The sequence below is a fragment of the Apteryx mantelli genome, chromosome 1 (assembly GCF_036417845.1).
Source record: "Apteryx mantelli isolate bAptMan1 chromosome 1, bAptMan1.hap1, whole genome shotgun sequence".
NCBI lineage: Eukaryota > Metazoa > Chordata > Aves > Apterygiformes > Apterygidae > Apteryx > Apteryx mantelli.
The window spans coordinates 136933315-136958417 of NC_089978.1; the positions used below are offsets into that span (position 1 = coordinate 136933315).

The 25103-nt window shown below is 46.1% G+C and overlaps 2 protein-coding genes across 5 annotated transcripts; both read right to left on the reverse strand.

The window, feature by feature from the left end:
* Nucleotides 1-8825: 8825 nt before the first annotated feature.
* TEX52 (testis expressed 52) lies at nt 8826-9683 on the reverse strand. Its single transcript, XM_067293501.1, is given in 4 exon segments — nt 8826-8950; nt 8953-9175; nt 9177-9293; nt 9585-9683. Coding segments are annotated over 4 exon segments (564 nt in total).
* A 5271-nt stretch (nt 9684-14954) lies between these two features.
* Nucleotides 14955-24939, reverse strand: FOXM1 (forkhead box M1). Of its 4 annotated transcripts, none has more exons than XM_067289836.1 (9): nt 24884-24939; nt 22754-23350; nt 21483-21631; nt 21055-21267; nt 20512-20640; nt 19873-19917; nt 18850-18925; nt 18198-18379; nt 14955-17163 (listed from the first exon to the last, which is right to left on the reverse strand). In XM_067289836.1, exons 2-9 carry the CDS (start codon nt 23301-23303, stop codon nt 16114-16116), a joined length of 2394 nt encoding a protein of 797 aa, XP_067145937.1. In that variant the 5' UTR covers nt 23304-23350; nt 24884-24939; the 3' UTR covers nt 14955-16113. The 4 variants fall into 4 exon arrangements, with proteins under 4 accessions (XP_067145937.1, XP_013811711.1, XP_013811712.1 ...); XM_013956257.1 differs by having other exon boundaries at nt 18850-18928; XM_013956258.1 differs by lacking the exon at nt 24884-24939 and adding an exon at nt 24684-24726 and having other exon boundaries at nt 18850-18928.
* Nucleotides 24940-25103: the final 164 nt, after the last annotated feature.

Below are 25103 nucleotides of genomic sequence, written 5' to 3' on the forward strand. Positions count from 1 at the left end.
GCATTCTTTGTCTCCTTCCCAGTCTGTGTGATGAGATATTTGCTTCATGTCTGTTGTCCATACCTCTTACCTACGCTACCGCTACCTAGGAGGAGAGAATGAGGCATGCTCCCATCTCATACTGCTGTGAAGTCAGGACATACAGACAGAATGGGCACTGGAAAGCACTCTTGGGTCCTACAGTTTAGGTATAAGCCCTCTGTCCTGCACGGAAATAAGGACTTTGATCTTGGACAGTGGTAAGCTGGTATTTGAAGCTATAAGAGCAAATGTTTGCTCCCCAGAGGAGGGTTTCATGGGTGGCTTCCAGTAGACTGCAATATGCTCAGAACTAGACTGTCATATACATGGTTTTAACCATTAGGATTTGGTGGCATGTCATTGAGGTGATTTCCAGAGATAAATGAGATAAAACTGAGGTTATGTTACCAAAGAAAGGGGAGAATATTCATGCTGTTGAGCTACATGGGAAGCAGAATCTCATTCTTTGTATGCATTCAATGTAGTGGGACAAAGTATATCTCAAGGGAATAGGACATGCTGTGTAGGAGTCCACACAGCCTTTCCTTGGAGCCTGAGGCCTGCCAGGAACAAATATGTGAACTGTAGCTTTGAGGTGACTGGTCAAAACAAGCAGTACAAATTCACGGTATGCCAGAGACTGATGGCAATTGGATGAAATCATGGCAAGGTGACTAAGGAAACATCTGCCTGGGCAACCCATGTGATGTCTAGTGTCAGTGTTAGGTAAGATATTGCCTGTATATAATAGAAGCATTAGTAATAAGAAAAACAATAATAGTTTGAATATTGTTTCATGTAATAAATGATAGATTCCTTCTCTTGGTCATGATCTGATTCAACCAACAATCACTACGTGCAAATCAATATTTACATTCCAGAGCTTTAGTTCTCCTGCAACAGTATGTGAACTCAAAGAAGAGATGTGCTGCTTGCCTCCAGAGATGGGAATTTCTGCAGTATCTTTGTGAGCGGGTGAGGATGTGGAGAAAATGCTCCAACCAGGGCAGGAACTCTTCCTTAGAACTCTAATGCAACTTCTCACAGGAACAGAGGACTACTGCAATCTTACTGCTCAGCTCTGAGCACTGAATGTATGTTTTTGCATATTAGGACAGGATGATGAGTTTGTGCTCAACAAAGTTATCTACTATGCCTCTGACCTGACTGCAGAAGAATTTCTGTCCTGCTCAGTCACTCCCCCACTCTGCCCATGTACCTCAGTTTCATTAAATGGCTCCCCTTGGTCCAATATAAGGCCTTTGTTTTTGTTTCTTACACAGTGTTTTCCTTCTGCCCAGCAGCCCCATCATCTTGTTGTTTTTGTGTTCGGTTCATGACAAACATCTTCAACACCTCACACTCCTACTCTGCAGCCCGCCTCCCACAGTATCCCCATCATGACCTCTCTGTTTATGTCTCTCGTGCTTGCCCTAATGTACAAAATACTTGAGTTCCAGCTGTCCTACTTTTCCATCACTTCAGTCCTGAGCAATGGCACCTCTTAATAGTCCAGTTGCTCAAATACAAGATGCCTCAGCAAACATCTGCAACAGCAAACTCTACAAATTTAATCTGACATTCTCCAAACAGTTGCTTAGCTGAGCAGTCAAGGCTATTACAAGCACAGCTCTCCCTTTTCTGTCTCATGCTACACTTGTCTACCTTCCAACATCCGATCTGATTTGATTCTCCAAATCTTCCATGGGCTGATCCTGGGCTACTAAGAGCAAGTGCCCTTCTCCCTTTGTGACAGCAGCCTTCCAAGAGAATGGATTTTATCAGGAGCAACCATTACAGAAATTGCAAAAGGCAGCAACAGAATCTTTCCCAACTGGCCCAGAGATGTGAAAATTCTTACTACTAAGATGCAAATATTCATGATTCTTTCACACTGTGAAGAACCTCTCTTCATCGTAATTTATCTGCAGTAACAACTCATTCCCATAAATGTAAATACCATGTAAAAACACATACAAAATACATAAAAATACATGTAAAAAACATGTAAATACCAGCAGGGAGAGAACACAAGGAGAAGTCAAGACTTACTGTTTTAAACAACGTGGCTGCAGTCACTCAGAGACTGGTGCAAATGTGTGACTGCTTTTTAGCTTTTTGTACAGCTTTATGGTGGTGAAGGTAATAGGATGGAATAAAGGAAAGGATATCCAGGCAGAGTATCAGGGAAACACTTATAGACAGAGAAATTAACTGAGCAATGAAGTAGTCTTCCTAAGGGATGTGATGAAATCATCACCAAGAGTAGCTTTGAATTAGGTGCACAAAACATTGGAAAATCTACTGTGGGAGCAGTAGATAGCACTGCTTAGGAAACTGAACTGTATGTTTCTGTCCCCATTATTTTTTGATATGACTGCTCTCTAGTGGTGGCTCTAATTAAACTTAGTGGTAGAGGAAATAAGTGTTTGGCGCCACTGTAGTCAAAACATAACAAGAAGGTAGATGGTGCAAGTCAAGAGTTCTGTTATATGGGAAAACATGGAGTTGAACGAAAGAAGTTTGCTAAACCCCAAATGCAGTTGTTAAACTCTAGAGACTGGACTCAGAGGGAACATCGTGTAACCTTTGTGAACAAATATTTCCTGCTTACACAAGTATTTGGCATGCTTTGAACTGTTTAGCATAGACTTAGACTTAGGTCATGCTTAGACCTGTTAGCATAGAAATATGCCAGTGTTCTTCAGCCAGACCTTCCTTCTTTGTTGCTATTACAGACATTCCCATTCAGGATTTTAACAGAGTTAATCTGTTTTTACACTTATGATCAGACGCATTTCCTTCCCACTTTCTCACAGATAATTCCACTGATTCCATAGTTCAGTTTCATTGTACCTGTATATATAACAGATGATTCTCCAGGGCTCACACAGAATGGCAGTTTCTCAGCTTGCTTACTAAAAATCACAGAATCTCTGCTGTAAAGCCATATCACAATCCAAGCAGCCAGCAGTCTCCTAAGCTAGTAGACAGCTCCTCTATGAGACCATCTGCAGCCTCTGTTCTAAGCACTGAGGGTACTGGAATGCAGCCTTCACTGCATGCACATCTTAGTTCTGCACTGAGCAGTCACTGAATGCAGAAGACAATCTTCAGTTCTCCTTTTTTGTTTACCTTTTTCTTCATTCTTTGACAGCCCTGTGAACGATGTTCAGATGTAGACCCTGCAGCTCCCTCCATGGAAATCTTCTAAGCGGCATAAAAACTAGCTAATGAACATACTCACTAGCTACATACATTCCCCTTCTAGTTGCCTTTGCAAATAGCCATGTCCACAGCAAGTGTGCTAGGATTCAGCTAAAATCCCTATTTCAAAAGTCTTTCTCCCTTTTCTTTGGCCACAAGATGCAAAGGGATGAGTGTGAAGGCTGCACAAGTTCACAGTGCCTGCAGTGTTGGACCCCAGCAGCCAGGCACTTACCTTGTCTCATAGCTGCCATGAGAACGGTACTACCATTCTCCAGTAGGAAAGGGAACTGGCTGCAGTGTTGAAACCCCCTGCCAGGGCTGTGGCAGGACAAAAAGGCCATTTCTTGCTGTCTGCTCAGCAATGTGAGGTGGCCTTCAGAGCACCTCTACTGGCAGGGATTGTGGATCCCCCGCTTGGAACTGGACACCATCTGAAGGATAAAAGCATTTTATATGTTTAAGTTTATAGTGCATTGAGGACGTGATCCTTAGTTAGCTGGCTCTCAAATGTCAGTTATGTGCACATGTTCTCTCAGGAACAGGAAGTGAGGTGACTGGGAGGGAAATGGGGATTGGGAGAGCGCAGCTAACAGAGGCAGTGAACAGAGGCAGTGGTTTGCGCAGCAGTGTTTGGGCTCTGACTAGAATTTAAGGATCTTGTTGGAAATTATGGGCTTTCTGAGGACTCCTGAGGAACTAGAAGGTGATTGCTGCGAACAGGAAAGGGGAAGCTAGGCAAGGACAACTGCAGGAGGCCTTGACTTCTCCTGGGAGAAGCTCTAGCTAGAAGTAGCTGCTGCTAATGAGCTCTCTTGGTTGCCCCTGATCAGAGGGAGTTGGGGCCTTTGATCCAGGTGGCCCTCGATTGGGGCAGGTCAAGCACCCTGTGAGTCAGTGCTAGGGAGAGGCCTATATAAGAGCCAGGCCTAGAGTACAGCTCCCAGAGGCAGCAGTTTGCACAGCAGGGCACAAGAAGGCACCTCATTTCCGATCCCTCTGGTGTATGCTTCCTCAAGTATGGTCATGACACGCCACAGAGCACATTCCCCAGCAGCCATTGGAGTCGCTGCGTCGGCTGTGTCAGAGGCTGGGACCCAGACAGACCCTCTGACAGTAGATGCTGCTCTACAGGTCTCAGGCTGCAGGGAGTGCTTGGGGCCTCTCTGTGAGGCCTGGGTTGACAGTCAGCTCTCCTGCAGGAGGTGTACTGCTGTTGATGAGTTGTGTCGTCAAGTAAGGGAGTTATGGGAGGAGGTCAGTATGCTGCGTAGCATCCAAGAGGATGAGAAGGAGATAGGGTATTCTCAGAGATTGTACAGCTCCAGGAGTCTCAAGCCCCCACAGCAGCGGAGTTGCCGGAGGGCTCTGTGCCGTGTGAAACAGTACATCATAACATCGTAGAAGAAGGCTGGGAACTGGTCACTGCTCGTGGAAGGAGAAAGGCTCCTACTCCTCCCAAAGACTTGCAGCTGAAAAACAAGTTTAGTGCCCTCCAGGATGAGGAGGAGATGTACTTCCCTTGCAGCAATGCCCCTGGGACAACACACCCTGTGCCTTGCTGGAATGCCTGGAAGAAGCGGTGGGTGATTGTTGTGGGGGACTCCCTGCTGCAGGGGACGGAGGCACCTATCTGCCAACCTGACCTCTTGTCTAGAGAGGTTTGTTGCCTGCCGGGGCTCGCGTACGAGATGTCATGGAAAGACTGCCAAGGCTTGGCCACTCATCGGACTAGTACCCTCTGCCGCTCTGCCATGTGGGCACTAATGACACCAAGGGCAAACTGGAAACCATCGAACAGGATTTCCGAGCTCTGGGGATGGTGGTGAAGGGTCTGGGAGCCCAGGACATCTTCTCCTCAATCCCGCCAGTGAGGGGGATGGAGGAGACGGACTTTCCAAGTCAACAGCTGGCTGCACCGCTGGTGTTGCCAAGAGGGTTTTGGTTTCTACGAGCATGGGCCCCTGTCTGAAGATCGACAGCTGATGGGGAGAGCTGGGCTCCACCTCACTAAGCGGGGCACATGTGTCTATGCCAACAGGTTGGCCAGCCTGCTAAGGAGGACTGTAAACTAGGAAAGATGGGGCAAGAGGAGCGTTAGAGTGACCGGGTAGTTGGCAAAACATGGCTCGAGGCGGGGTGCCTGCAGCCAGGGAAGTGCGCATGGGCTGTGGCTACGGAGGAGCCCCTTGTATCCCTCCTGGGAAAGCCACGTGCTCGATCAGCACTCTGAAATGCCTGTACACCAATGCATGCAGCATGGGCACTAAAGAGGAAGAACTAGAGAGCTGTGTGTGGTTGCAGGGCCATGATCATGAGCTCATGCAATTACAGAGACGTGGTGGGATCGTTCACATGACTGGAGTGCTGTCCTAGATGGCTACCTGCTTTTTAGGAAGGCCAGGCCAGGAAAGCGAGGTGGTGGAGTTGCTCTTTAGGTGAGAGAGCAACTGGAATGTATTGAGCTCTGCCTCGGGGTGGCTGAAGAGTGAGTCGAGAGCTTATGGGGAAGGATTAAAGGGCAGGCTAGCATGGGGGACACTGTGGTGGGTGTTTACTACAGGCCACCTGATCGGGAAGAGGAAGTGGCGGAGGCCTTCTACAGACAGCTGGAAGTAGCCTCACGATCAGGGGCGCCGGTTCTCATGGGGGACTTCAACCAGCCTGATAGCTGCTGGAGACACAACACAGCTAGGCACAAACACTCCAGGAAGTTCCTGCAGAGCATTGGTGATAACTTTTGGACACAGGTGGTGGAGGAGCCAACGAGGAGAGGTGTGCTGCTGCTGCTGCACCTCGTACTAACAAACAGAGAAGGACTGGCCGAAGATGCGAAGGTCGGGGGCAGCCTTGGGGGCAGTGACCGCGAGATGGTGGAGTTCAGGATGCTGCGAGGAGGAGGCAGGGCAATAAGCAGGATCGCAACCCTGGACTTCAGCAGAGCAAACTTTGGCCTCTTCAGGGACCTACTTGGAGGAATCCCATGGGTTAGGGCCCTAGAAGGAGCGGGGGGTGCCCAAGAGAGCTGGTTACTTTCAAGCATCACTTCCTGCAAGCTCAAGATCGGAGCATCGCTATGAGTAAGGAGGCAGGAGGCCTGCATGGCTGAGCAAGGAGCTCCTGGCAAAACTCAGCCAGAAGAAGGAAGTAGAGAGAATGTGGAAAGGGGGACAGGCCACTTGGGAGGACTATAGGCACGTTGTCAGCGTCTGCAGGGATGCGACGAGGAAGGCCAGGGCCCATTTGGAATTAAATCTGGCAAGGGATGTCAAGGACAAGAAGAAGGGCTTCTTCGCATACATCAGGAGCAAAAGGAAGACTAGGGAAAATGTGGGCCCGCTGCTGAATGGGGTGGCTGCCCTGGTGAGAGAAGGCAGAGTTGCTGAATGCCGCCTTTGCGTCAGTCTTTCCTGCTCAGGCCAGCCCTCAGGACTCGCAGACGCTGGAGGCAAGAGAGAAAGTCTGGAGAAAGGAAGCCTTCCCCTTGGCTGAGGAGGATGGGGTTAGAGATCGTTTAGTGAAACCTGACACCCACAAATCCATGGGCCCCGCTGGGATGCACCCACGAGTGCTGAGGGAGCTGGCGGATGTTATTGCTAGGCCACTCTCCATCATCTTTGCAAGGTCCTGGAGAACAGGAGAGGTGCCTGAGGACCGGAGGAAAGCCAGCGTCACCCCACTCTTCGAAAAGGGCAAGAAGGAGCACCCAGGGAACTACAGGCCAGTCAGGCTCACCTCCATCCCTCGAAAGGTGATGGAGCAGCTCGTCCTGGGGGCCATCTCTAAGGCTGTGGCGGACCAGAAGGCGAGCAGGAGTGGTCAGCGTGCCTTCCCCGAGGGGAAATGATGCTTAACTGATCTGATAGCCTTCTATGCTGGAATGACTGCCTGGGTAGATGAGGCGACCTTGACTTCAGGAAGGCTTTCCACACTGTCTCCTGTAACATTCTCATAGGTAAGCTCAGGAAGTGTGGGTTAGATGAGTGGCCGGTAAGGTGGCTTGAGAACTGGCTGGCTGGCAGAGCTCAGAGGGTTGTGCTCCACTGATGTGGAGAGTCTAGCTGGAGGCCTGTAGCTAGCGTTGCCGCACCAGGGGTCAGTCCTGGGTCCAGTCTTGTTCAACTTCTTCATCAGTGACCTGGCTGAAGGGACAGAGTGCCTCCTCGGCAAGTTTGCTGATGATACAAACCGGGGAGGAGTGGCCAAAACCCCAGAGGGCTGTGCTGCCATTCAGAGATACCTGGACAGGCTGGAGAGGTGGGCGGAGAGGAACCTCACGAAGTTCAACAAAGGCAAGTCCTGCACCTAGGGAGGAATAACCCCATGCACCAGTACAGGTTGGGGGCTGACCTGCTGGAAAGCAGCTCTGCAGAGAAGGACCTGGGAGTGCTGCTGGACACCAAGTTAAGCATGAGGCAGCAAGGTGCCCTTGTGGTCAAGAAGGCCAATGGTATCCTGGGGGGTGGTGTGGGGGGAGGGGGGTGCATCAGGAAGAGTGTGGCCAGCAGGTGGAGGGAGGTGAGCCTCCCCCTCTACTCAGCCCTGCTGAGGCCACATCTGGAGTACTGCATCCAGTTCTGGGCTCCCCAGTACAAGAGGGATGTGGCACTACTGGAGCAAGTCCAGTGAAGGGCTACAAAGATGATTAGGGGACTGGAGCATCTCTCTTATGAGGAAAGGCTGAGAGAGCTGGGCCTGTTTAGCCTGGAAAAAAGAAGGCTGAGAGGAGATCTTATTAACATGTACAAGTATCTGAAGGGAGGGTGTCAAGAGGATGGAGCCAGACTCTTTTCAGTGGTGCCCAGCGACAGGACGCGAGGCAGCGGGCACAAACTGAAACACAGACAGTTCCATCTGAACATGAGGAGAAACTTCTTGACTGTGAGGGTGACAGAGCACTGGAACAGGTTGCCCAGAGAGGTTGTGGAGTCTCCTTCTCTGGAGATATTCAAAACCCGCCTGGACGCGATCCTGTGGAACGTGCTCTAGGTGACCCTGCTTGAGCAGGGGTGTTGGACTAGATGATCTCCAGAGGTCCCTTCCAACCTCAACCGTTTTGTGAAATAGTGAGAAACCTGAATAGTGTTCAGGACTGTGTAATGTGTGCTGGCAGATGTCCAGGAGAAACAGCTGTTGTTCATGGGCAGTGAAGGTTTATATACTGAAGAAAGACAGAAGGCAGCTCTGTTCCACTTATGTTGCCTTTCCATAGGTCATCTAAAGCATGCAAGTGCTTTGCAAAAGAAGGTAGGTATTGCTGTTTTTCAGGCAGGGGAGCAGAAGCAAAGAGCCATGACTCAAGTTTCTTGATGTCAACTAGTGACTCAGAAGCAAGGAGTCTTTCGGCCTTGTGCGTGGTCTCCTATTCTTCACCTTCTCCTGTACAGGGCAGATAGCAGCAGTGTTACCAGCAAGGATTCCAACCAAATCCTGGAGAAGTTTCCATCTGCTCAATTACTTTGGACAAGGGCAGTACTAGGTGCCTCCTACACAGTGGAGAGCCCATCATTCCCCAGTGGAAAAGTGATTGGGTTCCAGTGTTCTGGCACGTTCTCAGTGAAACCTAGGGGGGCAAAGGAGGGGAAAATCTTTGTTTCTTACTGTTTAAAGCCCTCAGGAAGTGAGATGTGTCCTTTGCTCCCTAGAGGGGCAGCTTGGCATACACTCCTCACCTCCAGTTGCTCATATGTGTCTAATCCTTTCTGTGCTTGCACCACTGCTACTTCTTATTTCTCTGGTTCACAAACACAACACACTCCCTGATGAACTTCAGGTAGGTATTCCCATTCATGAAAGAAGGAGTAGGGGCAGAGAAGTGGGATGCCCAGTAGGTCTTAAGTGCTATAATCCATCGCCATATGTTGCTGTCATAAGGTACACCCGGCCTTCTAGGAAAAAGCCGTGGCAGTCTCATCACATCTAGTCAGTTGTTGTAACCCCAGACATGGCAGTTGGCCATCATCTTCCCAGGCTGAGCGCAGTTTCTGATGGACTTTAATCTTGGTTTCTGTGCATGATGGTCTTGTGATGGCCAGTTGATGATAAGGTCCCAAGGAGAATCCTGGCTATGTCACATGCTTCACACAGGAACTCTGTTTGCCCAGGTGCTCATCCCAGATGCAGGTCTAGCTGGGTACAAGTGTGTGTGGGGGGAAGAATGAAAGAAAGAAGAAGGAAGAAAAAGAAAGAAAGAAGAAGGAAAAAAAAAGAACGGTTTAAGTACTTAGTAAACATTTCTCCTGGCCAGAGTTCTTCCCCTCCCTCTGCCTTTGTTTCCAAGGGTATCAAATAAATATAGCAAAGCTGAGCAATACACAGACATCCCTACACATGCAGTCCTTCATCCCACCACTCACCTCTGCTGCAATTCTGGGCACAACTCTGTGCAACTCTGCTATTGCCTCTTGGAAGGTGCTCCTACTGTTTTTCTCCCTGCCTCCAAGAGTGCAAAACATGGCTTCTGAACACTCCCACTCTTTCAATTTGCTTATGCTTACATAGTCTGCAGCCCCGAGTTCTGAAATAGCTTTGTCCAGGAGGAAAACAAAACATGTGTCTTGTGGCTAGGAACAGCACACAGTCCAGTGTTATGGAAACTATTAGGCTCGCCAGCCACCATAACAGGGTCCGACCCTAGGTTCCCGCTGAGGCAGAAGTTCGAAGTCAGATTGGAGAGAAATAAAATTTAATGATACATGTGTGGTAATTACAGCTTGAGCTGGGTGCCTCCGAAGAGGGACCCCGAACAAAGAAATCCCTGGGCAATTATACCCTTATAATCTAAATTCCCTGCCCCTTAAGCAATAGTTTGGACCAATAGTAATAGTTAGGTCTGGGTTCATCCCCTTCTTCATTGGGCCCCTTCATTGTCTCTAGGCAGGCTGCTTCTTTTCTTATCTTCAAGGTTTGCTACTCCTGCTGTCCATGTAACTTCTTTATCCCTCCAGCTTGAACCAGCTCTGGGGCCCCCTTTTACTTATCTAGGTAAAAATTCACACCTTGAGGCCTAAGGCTTCAGCAAATTTAGCTACTAATGCTAAGCAAGTTATGCTAAGCAATTAATTCTAGACAGCTTCAGTCCGATATTCTCTAACATCCAGAAACCAGTGTGCTCCTCTACTCAGCAGTCATCCTGATCACCAGTGCTCCATTACCACAGGAAAACCATGGTGTCTTTATGGGAACAATCTACACAAACAGTGAAGCCCGGGTCCTCTATTCAAGGAAGCTGAGCTCATGGCTTATATTTTGAAGGGTAATCTGACCCATCCCTTGCTGACTGCAATCTGCTGCAACTATTCTTCTCCATTTTTTTGCCTATATTCTTCATTCTTCCTTCCCTTCCTCTTGTGTCACAACCCCATTGACAAGCTTGAAATAACCAAATTAAGCCATTGCAGTCTTCATTTGGCTTTTAAGTTCTCCCTCCTCCCTGTCAGTTAGTCTTTGACACAAGTGCATTAAAGGCCCATAGACTGATTGAATATGCCCAACATACTGAGGTTTCATTCTTGGTTGGCCCTAGGAACTCTCAGTAAATGGGAGATCAATAAAAGCACTGGCATTGCTTTAAATGACACAAATGCCAGAAGGCTTAGTTCAGTGTAGCACACATGCATAGGATTCCAAAAACCAGACTATGACCCATGGAACATCATGCTTATTGATAAATCTTCCCAACCAGTTACAGTGGAGGGAAAGCTAGCCAATTGCCTCCTGAAGCATTTAACATCTTCCTTGTCTGAAAAAGAACTTTCTTGAAATGCAGCATTATGGAAGGGAATAGCAGCCACAGAGTTTTATAGAAACTGTATTAAAAGCCTGCAGAATGTAAAAGAAAATGAGTATTTCTATATCTACTATAGAATTTAATAGATGAGTCTTTTGCTATAGCAAGACCACTTTCTCAACTCTCTAGTTCTCATAAGAATTAGGAGAACAGATAAATATTAATGCAGACTAACAGAAGCTGCCTGACAAAGCACTATGTAGGTATCTAGAGACATGTCTACATTTTGTCCCACCAGGTGTGTCTTTCAGGAGAGCAGTTTGAGATGCTTGAAATATTACACCATCCTGGACATCTCAAGGTAAAGTCTTCAAAGCAACCCTCTGTTTTTCAACTAAGACTGACTACTAGAGTTCTAGCTGCTATGTCATGTTTGTGTATCAACCTGTGTGATCCCAGCTCCTATGGTGACTGAGGCACTGTCATACTCATTCTCAGATTTTGTCTGTTAAGGCTGCAGGGAGGTGACTAGGCCCTGGTTTGAGTTTAGATAGCTGAACAGAAGGTAAGAATTTCTGACATGTCATGACAAAGTACTGGACATGAGAGAAAATAATGTGAGAAGCTGGCAAAAATTACAGATAGCACTGTGAGGGGTGGCTGGATTTCACAGGTGGTTACTGGGCAGTTATGTGAGAAAAGGCAGAAATTTACAGGTAACTGAAGGGGAGTATTGGACGCTTTTGGAGGATAAGAATCTTGTAAGGCCAGCAATACCTAGGTGACTGCATCAGTAATACCAGGTAGGTCTGATATTACCTAGGTAACTGTATCACAAATAACAAATTTGGGTACAGCTGTAGCAAAACCAGGACCAATGAGGAAAAAAGTAATTAGCGGTGTGTTGTTTATCTGAGAGGGAACAAGGGCAGATAAAGTGATGCATCAAGGAAAATTGGGGAAGAACAAGCTTGGAAAAGGGAAAGAAGTGGGAGGATAAAAAGGGCTGACTGACTGCAAGTAGGCAGCTGATCTTGTCTGCTTGACAAGCTTGAAGCTTGTTTGGCCAAGCCCTTTCCCTAATCACTGCAGTCTGTCCAACTGTCTTATTAAACTCTGTTCCTATTTTTTGTGCAAGTGTGCTCTCTTTTATGTGTACATGCATATGAGATCTGCTAACAAACTTCAGGCTGTACTAGCTAGGGATTAGCAGAGCAGCATCTTGAGAAACTTAAGGTCAGAACTAGAGATTGGATGAAGTGGCCTACGGTAAGGGAACGGATTCTGGACAGACATAAGGTCCACTCCGAGTCTGAGCGATCCACAAATGTGAGCGTGCATGTGAGCAAGGATATGCGTATGTTCTCCCCTGCCTGTGTTGCAGCAGGGGCGACACTGAGTCACGCTATTGCAAGATACTCCAAAGTGTTTTAGCAGGGCATTTATCAGAAGCCCACAGTGGAAATTGCCCAGACTAACCTCTGCTCATGTCAAGAGAGTATCAGACTGGAAGCACTCTCAAAGAAAACCCACAACTGGCAGTTTGTCTCTTCTGCCCATGTCTCTTTTTCCCTCTAGGCCTAGACCTAGGTTTAGGGCTTTCCCCTCAGTCTTGGCTGTCCTCCCTGAAGAGAGATGTGCTGTGTAGCTTTGATCAGTTTTCACAGCTGTCTGTTATGATGTCGTGATCAGAGAATGATGATTTCAGTCAGGGCTGCAGGAGGCAAACTCCTCACTGGAGGACATTTGCAGATAAACAAAAAAAGAATCAAGACTTCCTGCCCTCCTAGGCAGCATCAGCAAATCAATCCTAAACTAAATATACTTAAAAGACTACTGGCACCTAGCAGTTCCTAACCTTAAAGCTTTCTGAATTCCTTTCTTATTTCCTGCTTTGAGGAGAGGAAACCTTGGGCTCAATCAGAAGCGATGGACTTAACGACTGAATTACTGACAAAAATCTTCTGTTCTGAGATTCACATGGCAGGCTAGAAATCTTTTATCACTATTGGCCTCAAGCTGAGAAGTCACTTGTGCTAGGCACAGACAAAACTGAAGATTAGGGAGTCCAATATTCCACCCCAGAAGGACTGAAACAAATAATTAAGTGCTTTAAATATCTTCTGAGAGACATTCAAACCAAAGCACATAAGTTTAAGCACATAACAAGAGCACATAAGAGAACGTAACCACAATTCTTAAAGGGTACCTAGCCAAATCTGTTTTTGCATTTATGGGGGAAGGGAGAAATTTTGAATGGAAATTTATTTGCCTTTACAAAATACAGAAACTAGTCTGTTGGTGATGTTTTAGAGTAGGTTAGTATTCTTCTAACTTGTAAAGTTATGATTTGTCTATCAACAGCAGGAAAAGGTATTTGATATGAAGCAAGGGGTTGAGTAACCAAATCTTAACATGGTAAAGTCAAGATGGCCTGAGCAATACTGAAAATGGTCTAATGATCACTTATCCAGAAATCACAGAAAAAGCACCATGCTGCTGGAAACAGGATAGTACAGGTGAGAAAATTTGGTGATAGGAACAAGGAGCTTTTGGTCCTTTTTCTAAATTCCCCCCTATGCTTCACCCATTCAGAAAAAAAAAATATTTAAGTTATTGCTGCAGTAATTAAGAGGAGTAATAGGGATTATACCTAATTCTTAGTCCTTTGAGGATGTAGGTAGTGATAGCAGGAAGCAGTGGGATTTTGCTACCAAGTCTTCCCATTAAACAGGATGTTAGAAAAAGAGTAGTTTTGCTGAAGAAAAGATACACACACAAAAAAAGATTAGAGGTGCATTGTAAAGCCACACTTGTTCTTCTCTTTTTTGAAATAAGAAAGGTTTGCTAAAAATCAATGCAATTGTGTGAACAATGACAACAGGTAATTCAACACTAGATTCCCACTAATCTTGAGTATACCTATGTTGTCTATGATTGAAAACAGAAGCTTAGAAGAACTCAGAACATAATTAGCTATCTTTGTGTATCATATATTAGATAAGAGTTTCTTCCAGTAGAACTGAAACAAAAAATGAGATCCTGCAGTGCAGGGCATAAACCAACCATTGGCTAGCAGAAGTTAAAAAATAAAAATAAATCCCCACAGATCTGTAGTTCTCTACCTTACCAAAAATAGGTTTGCTACATTTCCTTGGTTGTTTTGTACCAGCCAGATCTTTGGGCATGATGGACCAAAGATCAGACACGTAGTCTTCATTAAGCACATCCTGAATTCCAGATAGAGGATAAAAGGTAGTGCACTCTCCCTTAGCATCTCTATTAGAGTTCCTTCTCATGATACAGTGGTGGGATAAATCCCTTTAGTGTATGCTTGGCCTCTCTCTTCCCTTTGGCTTTGATTTCCTTTTCTTTATACCTTTTCATGTTCCTTGACTGCTCAAAAAAAATTTGTTCCTGCCCTCAGGGCTTTAGGTAGGACAAAGAGACCCATGAAACCATGGTGCCTGAGGGAAGAGAAAAATACAGGAGAGAGAACTGGCATTAGACAGTTCATGAGAGTCTTTCACAGACTGTCATTGCCACAGTACCCAGGAAGCTCACATTCTAACACTTAACTTTGTAGTATCCTTTGAGGCAAGATAGTTCTACTATCCTCTTGTAAAGTCTGGCACATAAATTAAACAGTTTGCCTAGGTCATCTCTGTGGTTGTTCAGCCTACTACTGAAACCATTTAAACCATCTCTTCTCTCAAGCTATCACCTGCCTATAAAGTGTTTCCTCCTGAGGCAGAGTAGAACTAAATGCATCCTCTTCCAATTGCTCCTGTCCCCTCCCAAATTAACCTGGCCTTACTCCCAGAATTAAGATCCAAGGCTAAAGCACATTCATTAGGCAAGCAAAAGCAATTATTCATTCTATGCCCCAGCCTGAGCATGCTGCTAAAAGGCAAAGTGAGAAGGGTGAAACTTCAAGCAGGTGCACTGCTGATCCTGAATCCTGACAACAGTAAAGACACTACTCAGCTGTGTTCCCACACAAGCTTTATTAAGTAGGTAGTGACCACAAACTGTGTTTGCTTGAGGTGCATGAGCCATCATTTGTCTGTAAGCAGAAGAATAAGATCTTTTACATGGCACTTTCCTCCTATGACATGAGCTCCACAGAACTGGGATGAGCTGCCCTGTTGCACAATTCAATAAGAGGTCACTTTTCAGTGAAAATATCAGCATCTACTTGACAGGTTCTCTTTTACCATTTCAACTGATGATTGTAATGAGGGCCACTTTAACCATTCAGTAGAAGTCAGTCTTACTGCAACAATGACTCTACCTAGTCCTCTAAGTACATAATAGTAGGACTCTGGAACCAGAAGAGTTAGAGCTTGATCCAAGAGCAACAGCTCTTCACTATTCCAGCCTGGAGAAAGGAGCTGTGAGAGGAAGCTGAACCAAGAATTTATACTGCAATCCAGATAACCTGTTTAAGTATAACTTGACTTGTTGCTCAGTCACATAGAGATCTCTTCCCCAGCAACATTCAGAGCAGCCTAGGCCAATGTGTTTCTGAAGTCAAAGAAGAAAAAATGGTATATTGGGGCTCTCATCCAGGGTGGAAGAGTACAGAAGTGGAACATATGGAGAACGCTCTAAGCCAAACCCTTTACCAGCCCAAATATTCCCATAATAAGCCTACAGGAATAAAGTTACTATTATAATTAAAGGCTAGTTTAAGGCATGTACAGTATTTACAGACATTAAAACTACACTAAGAGGGGAATAAAGTGAAGGGAAGTAAGGACAGAGCTAGGAAGAAGTTCCTAGGCCCTTCCCTATCAGATGTAACTGAGGAGTGTGTCTTTATCTTCTCTAATCCCTTCAGCAGCAAAGGCCATCCGGTGCCTACCTAGATGTTCTCCCAATAATCTCTCTCCAGGGACTTGTCTCTAGCACAAGATTAGAGAGGTTCCATCTTGTCCTGCATAATAGTCTATTGCGGCTCATAAAAGGGAGCTTATAGCAGCCAATGGGCCTGTCTCCCAGCCTAGCAGGAGTCAATAATGCCCTGTATTTCCAGGGGTGGGGGAACTAGTCATAAGCAGATATTGGACATCTTAGATTATGTGAACATATCTCAGAAGAGGAGAGTGCTTTCTGCAATATCAGCATAAGCCAATTTCAGCCCTCGGGCCAGTTTACTTCAGTTCGGGTATGAGCTGAGACCAACTAATGTCTGTTCCTAGGTTTTCATCCTCAAGACCAGGAAAGCTGATATCCAGAAGGATTTTGCTCAGACTGTCATTCATGGTGTCCAGGATCAGGCCCTCCATGAGCGACCGGTTTTCAGTAAGGCCAGAGGCTGGCAGTTCAACAGATGACTGCTTAGTGGATTCATGAATAAAAGTTGGAGAGCTTGTAAGGGGGCCAGGCACCGTTTCAGTGGATTCTGTATTGAGCAGGTCCCGAGGAGATCCAAAGAGGGGATTTTTAAGGGGAGTGCTGTTAAAACCCAGCAAGTCCTGGTTCTCCTGGAGAGGTGTGAATGGCAACTGAAGGGTTCTCACTGGACTGAAGTCCAGTTCATTACTTTCCTTGGCTAATGATGCAGATTTCCAGGGATCAAGGCACCCTAGTGGGGGGGCAGTAGCTGGGACTTTGCTGGGAGTAGAAGAAACTGGCAACTTGCTGAACATCTCCTTGACTGGTGTTTTAAAGGGCCCCTCTTCCTCCTGGGAGCAGCAGAGCTGTGATACATTCTCTAGAGTCTGGCTTTCCTGCAGGAAGGGAAGGTCTGCCCCTAACCGGAAAGGGTCAAAGCCAGTGCCCTCTGGCAAAACAAGGACCGGCTCTTCTGAGCAAGGCAGTGCTAGGCGCTGTTTCCTTCTGGATCTGCCCATTTCCCACCTCTCCTGTCTCTTTATAACTAATGTGTCGGAAACACCCTTAGACGGGGACTTCAATAAGGTGAAGTGTTTCTTCTGCTTTGTGGCCGAGACTGGGAGGAACAAGCCTGGATCTTCCTTTATGGGTAAGGTTGAGGTGAATGGAGACAGCCAGTCATCTGGTTGGGAGCCTTCCTCCTCCTTTATACAGAGGGCCTCGGGGAAAGAAGTTGAATCCTCACCAGGCTGGGAGTTGTTCTCCTTTAGAGAATGGTTTGAGGCAAATAAACTTTCATCACATTGACTCTCCTCCTTGACAGCAGTCATTGGTAAAGAGGATGACTCTTCAGTAGAGAGTGACATCTACAAAAAACCCCACAAGTGATAAGCAGTCAGTAAGCAAGGATCTAACACATCCAAATATACAAATGATAGTGGAAAGAAGAATAGAAATACTGGCAGTAAAGATCTTCAGAAAGCAGTAGCAATAACAGCAGATAGAGATTGGTCTTTGTGTGAAATTAATACAGAGAAGCCTACAGATCACATGGGAAGGATTTTAGCTAAGTGACTGGAAGTCATGCCCTTGAGACCACTATGAAGAACTGTTCTAGGTGGACAGGCAGGAGGAAAGCTAAATATTTTTGGAAAATGTAACCCCTTTGATTTCTCCTTACAATATCTACATGTAAAATAACAAAACGAAGGAGCACAATTTTCACAGAAACAAATGAGGAAACAAAGGAGGAAACAAAAAAAAGGAGGGAATCAAAAGAAAAGAAAAGCATGGGGGAAACATAAATCACAGGAGGAAAGAACATGAAGCAGCAGGCATACAAAGAAAATAGGACTGAGTTAAGAAAGGATGGAAGAAGTTATTGCTTTATAAGGTCTAGGCGTTGAAGAACAGTCAGTGAGATGCCAAGAGTTTAATGTTTAATAGCCATTTTGATTCAGCCCAGAGTTAACTGGTTACTTGCTTCTTGCTAATTCTGTGGAATTCCAAAAACTCTAAGAAAAGACTACATAGGAAGAAGTGTTCTTTCAGTAGCAGCTCCTTATGTTAGGGCTGTCTCTTCAGAGCTGTCAAAATCTGAGTATTTCAGTGACAAGACAGAGCCATTGCTCACATTCTTATTTCTTCAGATCTGAGCAGTAGAGAAAGACCTCTCCCTCCTCCAGCGAATTAAAGCAACATCCTTACAGCAAGTCAACTTGTGGGTAATAGTCACCCTAGGGACAGAAAAGGGCAGCAAGGATTGTCACTGGCTAGTTCTTTGCCATAAGCTTATCTTTTGGAGGACCTAGTAAAGATGCACAAAGGAACCACGCAAAGAACAGGGTCCAAAGAAGGCAACAGCTATGGGGGGAAAAACAACCAAACAAAAAATCCCAACCTTTGGAGCAATGCGCACACGCTTATTGCTCCGGACAGTCTCCGAGCTGTTGAGGGATGTCCCTTGTGCCATGGATAGAGGGACCTTCATAGAAGGCTGCAAGACAAGAGGCTGACTCAAAGGAAACTGGATCGGAACCAGGTAGGAGTTGATGCGAGGAAGCAAAGGCTTCATCTTTCGGCCTGGAGGGGAAAAGAACAGATTTGCTAGCCTCCTGCCCTTCCTCTACTGCCTCTTGAAACCCAGGCACCTGGCAGGAAGTCCTTCTAAATCCCCCTAAAATAACCAGCTGATCAGAGATAGAATCACCAGCCTTCTCTGCTAATTTTGAGGATACAAATCCCAAGCCAGAAGCCCTGATGAACAAGAAAATATAGCTCTTTGTACAAATCCTAGACCTAAAGTCGGAGGGAGCTCTGCTCTCACTCCATTTTGAGCACCTAACTCCCTCCATCTCCCCCCCACTCATCCTCTCTCAGACATAGCAGCACTGTCTCAGCTCCAAACCTGTCAGAAGAGAACAGCTCTAGGAAGCCTTTGAGCAGGCAAGGCTGAGTTACAATTTCCACTTTTTTTTCCTGTGGGAATCTGGGACAGTATCCAAGATTTAGGGGATGGATTCTTTTAGGCCTAGGCTGATGCAGACACTCACGTGCATTTTGAGGTTCAGTTTTGCTGCTGCTGTTGCTTCCCATGTTCTTCTGGGGATCTTGAACATGTCGCTTTTGCTGCTGCAGGCATGAAAAAAAGAAAGAGGAGAAGAAGGAGAAAAGAAAAAGATTTAAAAAGAAGAACCCATCTTTGTACAGCTGCCTCATTCAGAATTGTGAATCCAGAGGTTTGTGCTAAGCTAATACAGAGAGAGAAGCTGTTACCACCAAGCACTCATGCTGGCTCTATTTCTGTGCCACTTGCTATTTTGTGGCATGCCATCTCCAGGCCAGCTACCAACCAAAAGCCACATAGAAAAAGACCTGGCACAACAGAGCTGCTCCAGCTGTGGACTCTGCTGCAGAAGTAACCGGGTATTGGTGTCCTCAGTGCCTGAGCAAAGGCAAACAGGATAACTTCATTGTGTATCGGATCTCTACACAAACCATAGACTGGATGTTTGAGTAGAATAGTGGAGGCAACGGAGGAATCAGAGCTCTAAGCAGATGGAAAGAGGGCCAGGGCAGTAGCGGTGACAGAAGAGTGCTTGATTGGCTGCTTGCACATCTGTCATTGTTAAAACAGCTGGATGCAAGAGAGACAACAAACAGGTTCATCCTTCCAAGTCACAGTGCAGCTATGTTCAATATGAGAAAAGGAGCACACAGAGATCCTACTCTCTCTGGGTCTGAGCCCCAAAACAGATTGGGACTTCAGCCAGGGAGACCAGAATTGTACCTGAAACCTCTGGCTGGGCTTGTTCTCAGAAGGCTCTTTGCAGCCTACTTCAGCAATAGGCTTCTAGTAGCTCAAAGTTGTACAGTTTTACCAGCTAACAAAAAGCGTATCAGCTGAAGGCAATAGACCTTTGGCTCAACACTTTTCCCCAAAACAGGCATGTGTGGAGCTGTTTGACTAGGTGCAGCAGTGACCCAGCTCCCTCCCCAAGCCTTCTGTCTTTTCCTTCAATGACTGGCAAGAGGAAAATGGAAGCCCAAGCCCCGAGCCAGAGGGAAAGTCTTACTGATTCAGAGTGCTCAGGCGATGTTGGTGACCCCAAGTCCAGCGGCTGGTGGCAGCAAGGCATTGAGAGGGAGAAAAATAAGAGGAAGTTATCAACCAAAGGGGAACAAATGGGGCATTTTAACCTTGTATAATCTGAGCAAACTAGAAATTGAATCTGCCCACCCACTGCAAGAAACAGGAAAGACTGACCACACCTACACCAGACTCTGGTTTCTTTCACAAAGTGATAATTCCTAAAACATCCATCTGGGAAAGGGCAAGTCTGCCTTGTGACTCTTTAGTCAAAACAGCATAGGAACTGTACTAATGACCACTTCAGTGGAAACCTTCCCACTAGGAGTTTACATCAGGCTCCTGGAAACAGGTCAAACAAGCTCATTATTACATTTGGCACGCCACCTGAAGAATACAAATACACATGTCCCAAAGAAGTTCCAGTTTATGTACACAGCCACGACACCTTCTCTTTCAAATACAGAGCTTGTCTATTTGTCAAGCAAGAGAGACCTAATCCAGCTTCTACAAAAAGGCTGATGTCAAAGCAGCTTAACCTTCCTGCTAAAATAAGATGCCTCTGGCAAGTGTGGTGTTTAAGGACTGGATAGACTGTGAGATTTTCTTTGCATGAGGCACTCACCTTAAACACCTGGTCCAATGTCAGGCAACGGTTGGCATCGGGGTGAATAGTCCAAAAGGAGATTTTACCATTAGCAGATGTTTCACGGACAAACATATCATGAAGGGACAGGTTGTGCCGAATAGAGTTCTGGGGGAAAGAAAAAGCGGTAGTTTTATAAGCACAGCAGGACATGCCTCAGACATGACTGCCCTGGCACAATAATTCTGTTCCAAAGTCTAGGTGAAGTGGATCTTCATGTTCGCTGCATACCCAGCCAACCCTGTCATAGAAGCCTCGTATCCTCCTTACTCCCGAGATCCCTATTCTTACTTCAGTGACCAAGCATCCCACCATCTTTCCTATGTGGCATGAGAAAAAAGGATACTGGAAGTGGAACATGGACATCTGGAATGAGAGGGCACTTGGGGCGGGGGGGTTTTAAATTAAAATTAAAATTTCCATCTTGCTCTGCAGGCTGGGGAACAACTTTTCATTTTCATCCAAAAGGCTTACGATATTATCACCCTGTGGCCCACAGCTACTTGGTGGTCTGCATGTTACCTTCCAACCTGGCTTAGCCACATGTTTAAAATAAGGGAAATGATCTTCAATCCAGGTATAGATGTCCTTCAGAGTCATACGCTTCTTCTCAGTGCTGTTGATGGCAAACTGGATCATGGCCATGTAGGAGTAAGGGGGTCGTTCTGATACTGAATCCTGCCAGGAGGAGGAAGATGAAGAGGTAGGAATGGTAGCAGCAGAATCTTCTTCAGTCTGAGATACAGAAGGAATAATACATGAGTGCTTGCAAAGCCAAGGAAAAGGGCCATGGAACACCCCTGGATGCTCCAGGTCCTGCTATTCAAATCAGTAAAGGGGAATCTCTGATTACTTAGAGATTGTCATGCCTGGTTCTTTCAAGCCATCTGACCCACAGGCATTGCTTCCCTATAGTTTTAGTGCATGCTCTGTTGTCTCCTCCTGCTTACCTTGATTCTTTCCTGCAGAGGTATCCGGTTCTCTTTCTCTGTTTCCTGCTTCACAGAACAAGGACTTAGCCCATCAGATCTCATCTTCCCCAGCCACTGGATGTTAGTGAGACTATTATCCAATACAGAGCTAGTTGCCTCACTGCTGCCTGTTGGGATAACAAGCCCATAGCTCTGTTTACTCATGAGTAACACTCTTCCCCCTTAATCCCAAGTGCCGAAAGGAAGAGCCTGGCCACTCTTCTCAAAAAGATCTCTCTGTCTCAGGATAGGGACAAGATAGTATTGCAAAGATAGTGTCTTGTGGATATATCTTGAATTCCTGATTTCATAGGAATCTGCCCAATTTCTGAAAAAAAGCTGCAGCCCGAAAATCCCCATTGAAACTAGACTATTGCTCTCGACCAAAAACAGGACTATGTTGACTAGAGTACTTCAAGAATTCAAGTATTTTTAGCTAAAGGATAAATCTAATAGGCAGAGGCCAAGAAAGGTGATGGCATAAGCTCCAGCAGAAAGATCCCATCACAAGACCTAAGTCAGAAGCTCAGATATCTGCAGATTTTTTAACAGCAGTGATGAAAGCTAACAGATATGGTTTTACTACTTCTGGTGAGGCTGTTTGTAGCAATACAGCTACTGGAGCTGCCTATGGATTCTGACAGACAGTACTATACCATGGGATAAGATTTGTTACAGCCCCAAAGAACCAAAGCTTTTTTTTTTTTTTTTTTTTTTTTTAAGTAGTAAACACACATTTGTTCCGAGCAGCCATTCAAAATAAAATCCATCCCACTTCTAGCCTTTGGCCTGAAGCTTCATGAGACAGCCAAGAAGGAAAGAGACTTGCCACACAGTTATTAAAGGAGGGGAAATCATCTCTGCTTCAAAGTTCTAGGCCCATGTGTTTTGCTGCTCATTAGAATGCTCTGTGCTAGTCTTGATTCCAGTCACAAAACTTTTGCTAAATGGAAGTTAGTATTTTGTTCTAGTCTTGATTTCCTCAAACCACCTCCTCTTTCTTCCCCAGCACTAAAATTTTGCTCTACTATATACACCTTGATATGTCAGGCCTGTTTCTTGTACAAAAATATATCCACTAAGATCCTTCAGGATTCACTACATATGAATAGCTAATGCACATCAATTATTTTGTAGTTAACTGAATAGTTGTCACTATTGTGTACTGATATTTGGGCACCACACTCATTGGTATACTTCAGGTCTCATTCTCTACATGGCAGGACAAGAAAAGGGTAAAGACTACATACTGTTGCCTTCCTGTTCCTGCCCAAACATGGAATCAGTTCCTGAGCGCCAGAGTGTTGTCCCTCCTGCAAAATCAGGGGTCTGGATAACATTCTTCTCTCTTTCCCAACCATTTGCCTCACTGGGTGCTGTATTGGCTTTCTCTTCTGATGGGAGATGCTGCAATGCTGCTGGATCTGCTGAATGAGAGGTGCCCCCACTGCTAATGAGAATGAATTTGTTGGGCCCATTGCTGCCACATTCTTTTCCTTTTGCTGTCAGTGCCTCAATGATGCTCTGGATATCAGCACTTGTAGGGATGGCCACCACTTGTGTGTTGGGCATAGTAGGATGGTTGATGATCTTTATTCCTGCTGGGAATTTCTGCAGGCCACAGTCCATTTTGTGTCTGGGTTGGTTGTTGTGTTGGTTCCCTTGGCTGTACTCCTGCTTAGGAGTCTTTTTACCCTGACCACTGGGCTCATCTCTTGCTGAAGCACTGGATGCATCCTTCTGTGGGAGGGTCAGTTTCCGTCTTTTGAGAATTAAGGGCCTGCGAGGGCTGGTCCTCATTATTGATTTGTGCAGTCAGTCTCCATTGAAAAGGACAAGAACAAATCCTGCAAAATAAAGGATGCAAAGTGAGAATGTGAAGGGCAGGAACAGCTAGAAAAGGTGAGGCAAATCACTGGGGGTGCACACACATGCTCAGCAATTGCTATGAATCTAGAAACAAGGAAAGAATCAAAAATGAATGCTTTTAACAAGATTCACAAAATAGACACAAGAGGTGCCTTAAACCTCAAGACTTAGCTGTGAAATGACTTGTCCAGAATCAGTCAGCAAGCTGGAAGGAAGAGAAGCTGGAACAGAAAAATAGCAGTCCTGATTCTTATAGCTCATTGCTCTAGACATCAGATCACACAGCCTTAGAGAAAAGAGGATTTAACAGATGGTATAAGATCTAGGAAGCAAAGCTCTTTCTAGATATTGTCTCCTGGACACTACAAAGTCACACAATAAACACACCTGAAGCTAGAAGTGCTTTAAAACAAATTCAGACTAAATGCTTTGGCCATTCCTTCTGTAGGCTTCTTAAGAACTAGAAAAATATTCATCCTAGGGCAGCATACAATTTTAATTTAAACCTTCTGGACAAAAAAAATATGTAAATTTTAGAATGGCAGGGAGAGGACAGGACAAGGGAGTAGATCAAATTCAGAGACACTGATTTCAGGGTAAGATGCTGTGGGGTCCTTTTGAGAGCACCACTGACAAATATCATTCCAGTCACGAACTGAACAGAGATTGTCTCTTGTGGCAAACTGTAAAAGAACAACAGCACACACATTGTATTGATTATTTATCATTTGACATCATAGGCAGAATAGAAACAAAAAGAAAATATGTCATTCTGTATTGGTGGATTTGATTCAGCCAAGTAGCAAACAAGAAAATTCTTAGTAAGAGTCACCTACACAGCTACAAAAGGGAAAAAGTCCAGCAGATAAAAAACTGAGTTGCTGTCCTGTGTGCTGGGAGTGGACAGCCATGGGATCAAACGCTGCCCAGCAGCTGAAGGCCACCAGCAGGAACACTCAGCATTACACAGAGGTCATGTCACCCAGGCACATGTCAGGGCCCTTTGCGTTCTGCTCCACTCCCTTAAACAGAGATCCCCACAAAATAAAGATGGATGTGTAACCTTTAGCCAGTTTCCAATAGGTTGCATCCCTACAGGAGCAAGTCACTTCCTGAAAAGGCCCAAGCTGCTACCAGTAGAAGCCCGGGAGCAACCCTGTTGTATGCACAGCCCCATGGGGGCAGTAAGGAGGTGAGCGCTAAAGGGCCAAACACAGAGCCCCAGCTCTTTCTTCTCCCCAAGTTCAGCCTTCTCCATCCCCCATCCTCCCCTCCCAGACCGTGGGGTACTGCCAAGCCTGCCACACTCACCGGTGAATCTGGGTTGCCTCCACCAGCACCCTGACGTGTCCAGGCCCAGGCCCAGGCCCAGGCCTTTCCCACACCCCAGCCACCCTGAGCCCTTAACGCGACTCTCACACGGGTGCCCGGCCACTACTTCCAGTCCCCACGAGAAGACATCGGGGGGGGGGGGGGAGCGCGAGGGATGACGGGTACAGATCGCCACTCACCAGCTTCCCGGCCGGGAAGGAGACGTAGAGGGAGGAGGCGACTCAGACGCTTCCGGACTCCACCACCGCTCGCGGCGCAGGTCGTTTCCCGGTTTGAATTTGGCGCCCGGCGGCTCATTGGCATCACGTGCCAGTTTGGCCCAATGAGATGCAAGCCTGCGAGGGGCGGGGCGCCGCGGGCCAATCGGCGACGGCGGCGGGGGATACGGATGTGCTGGGA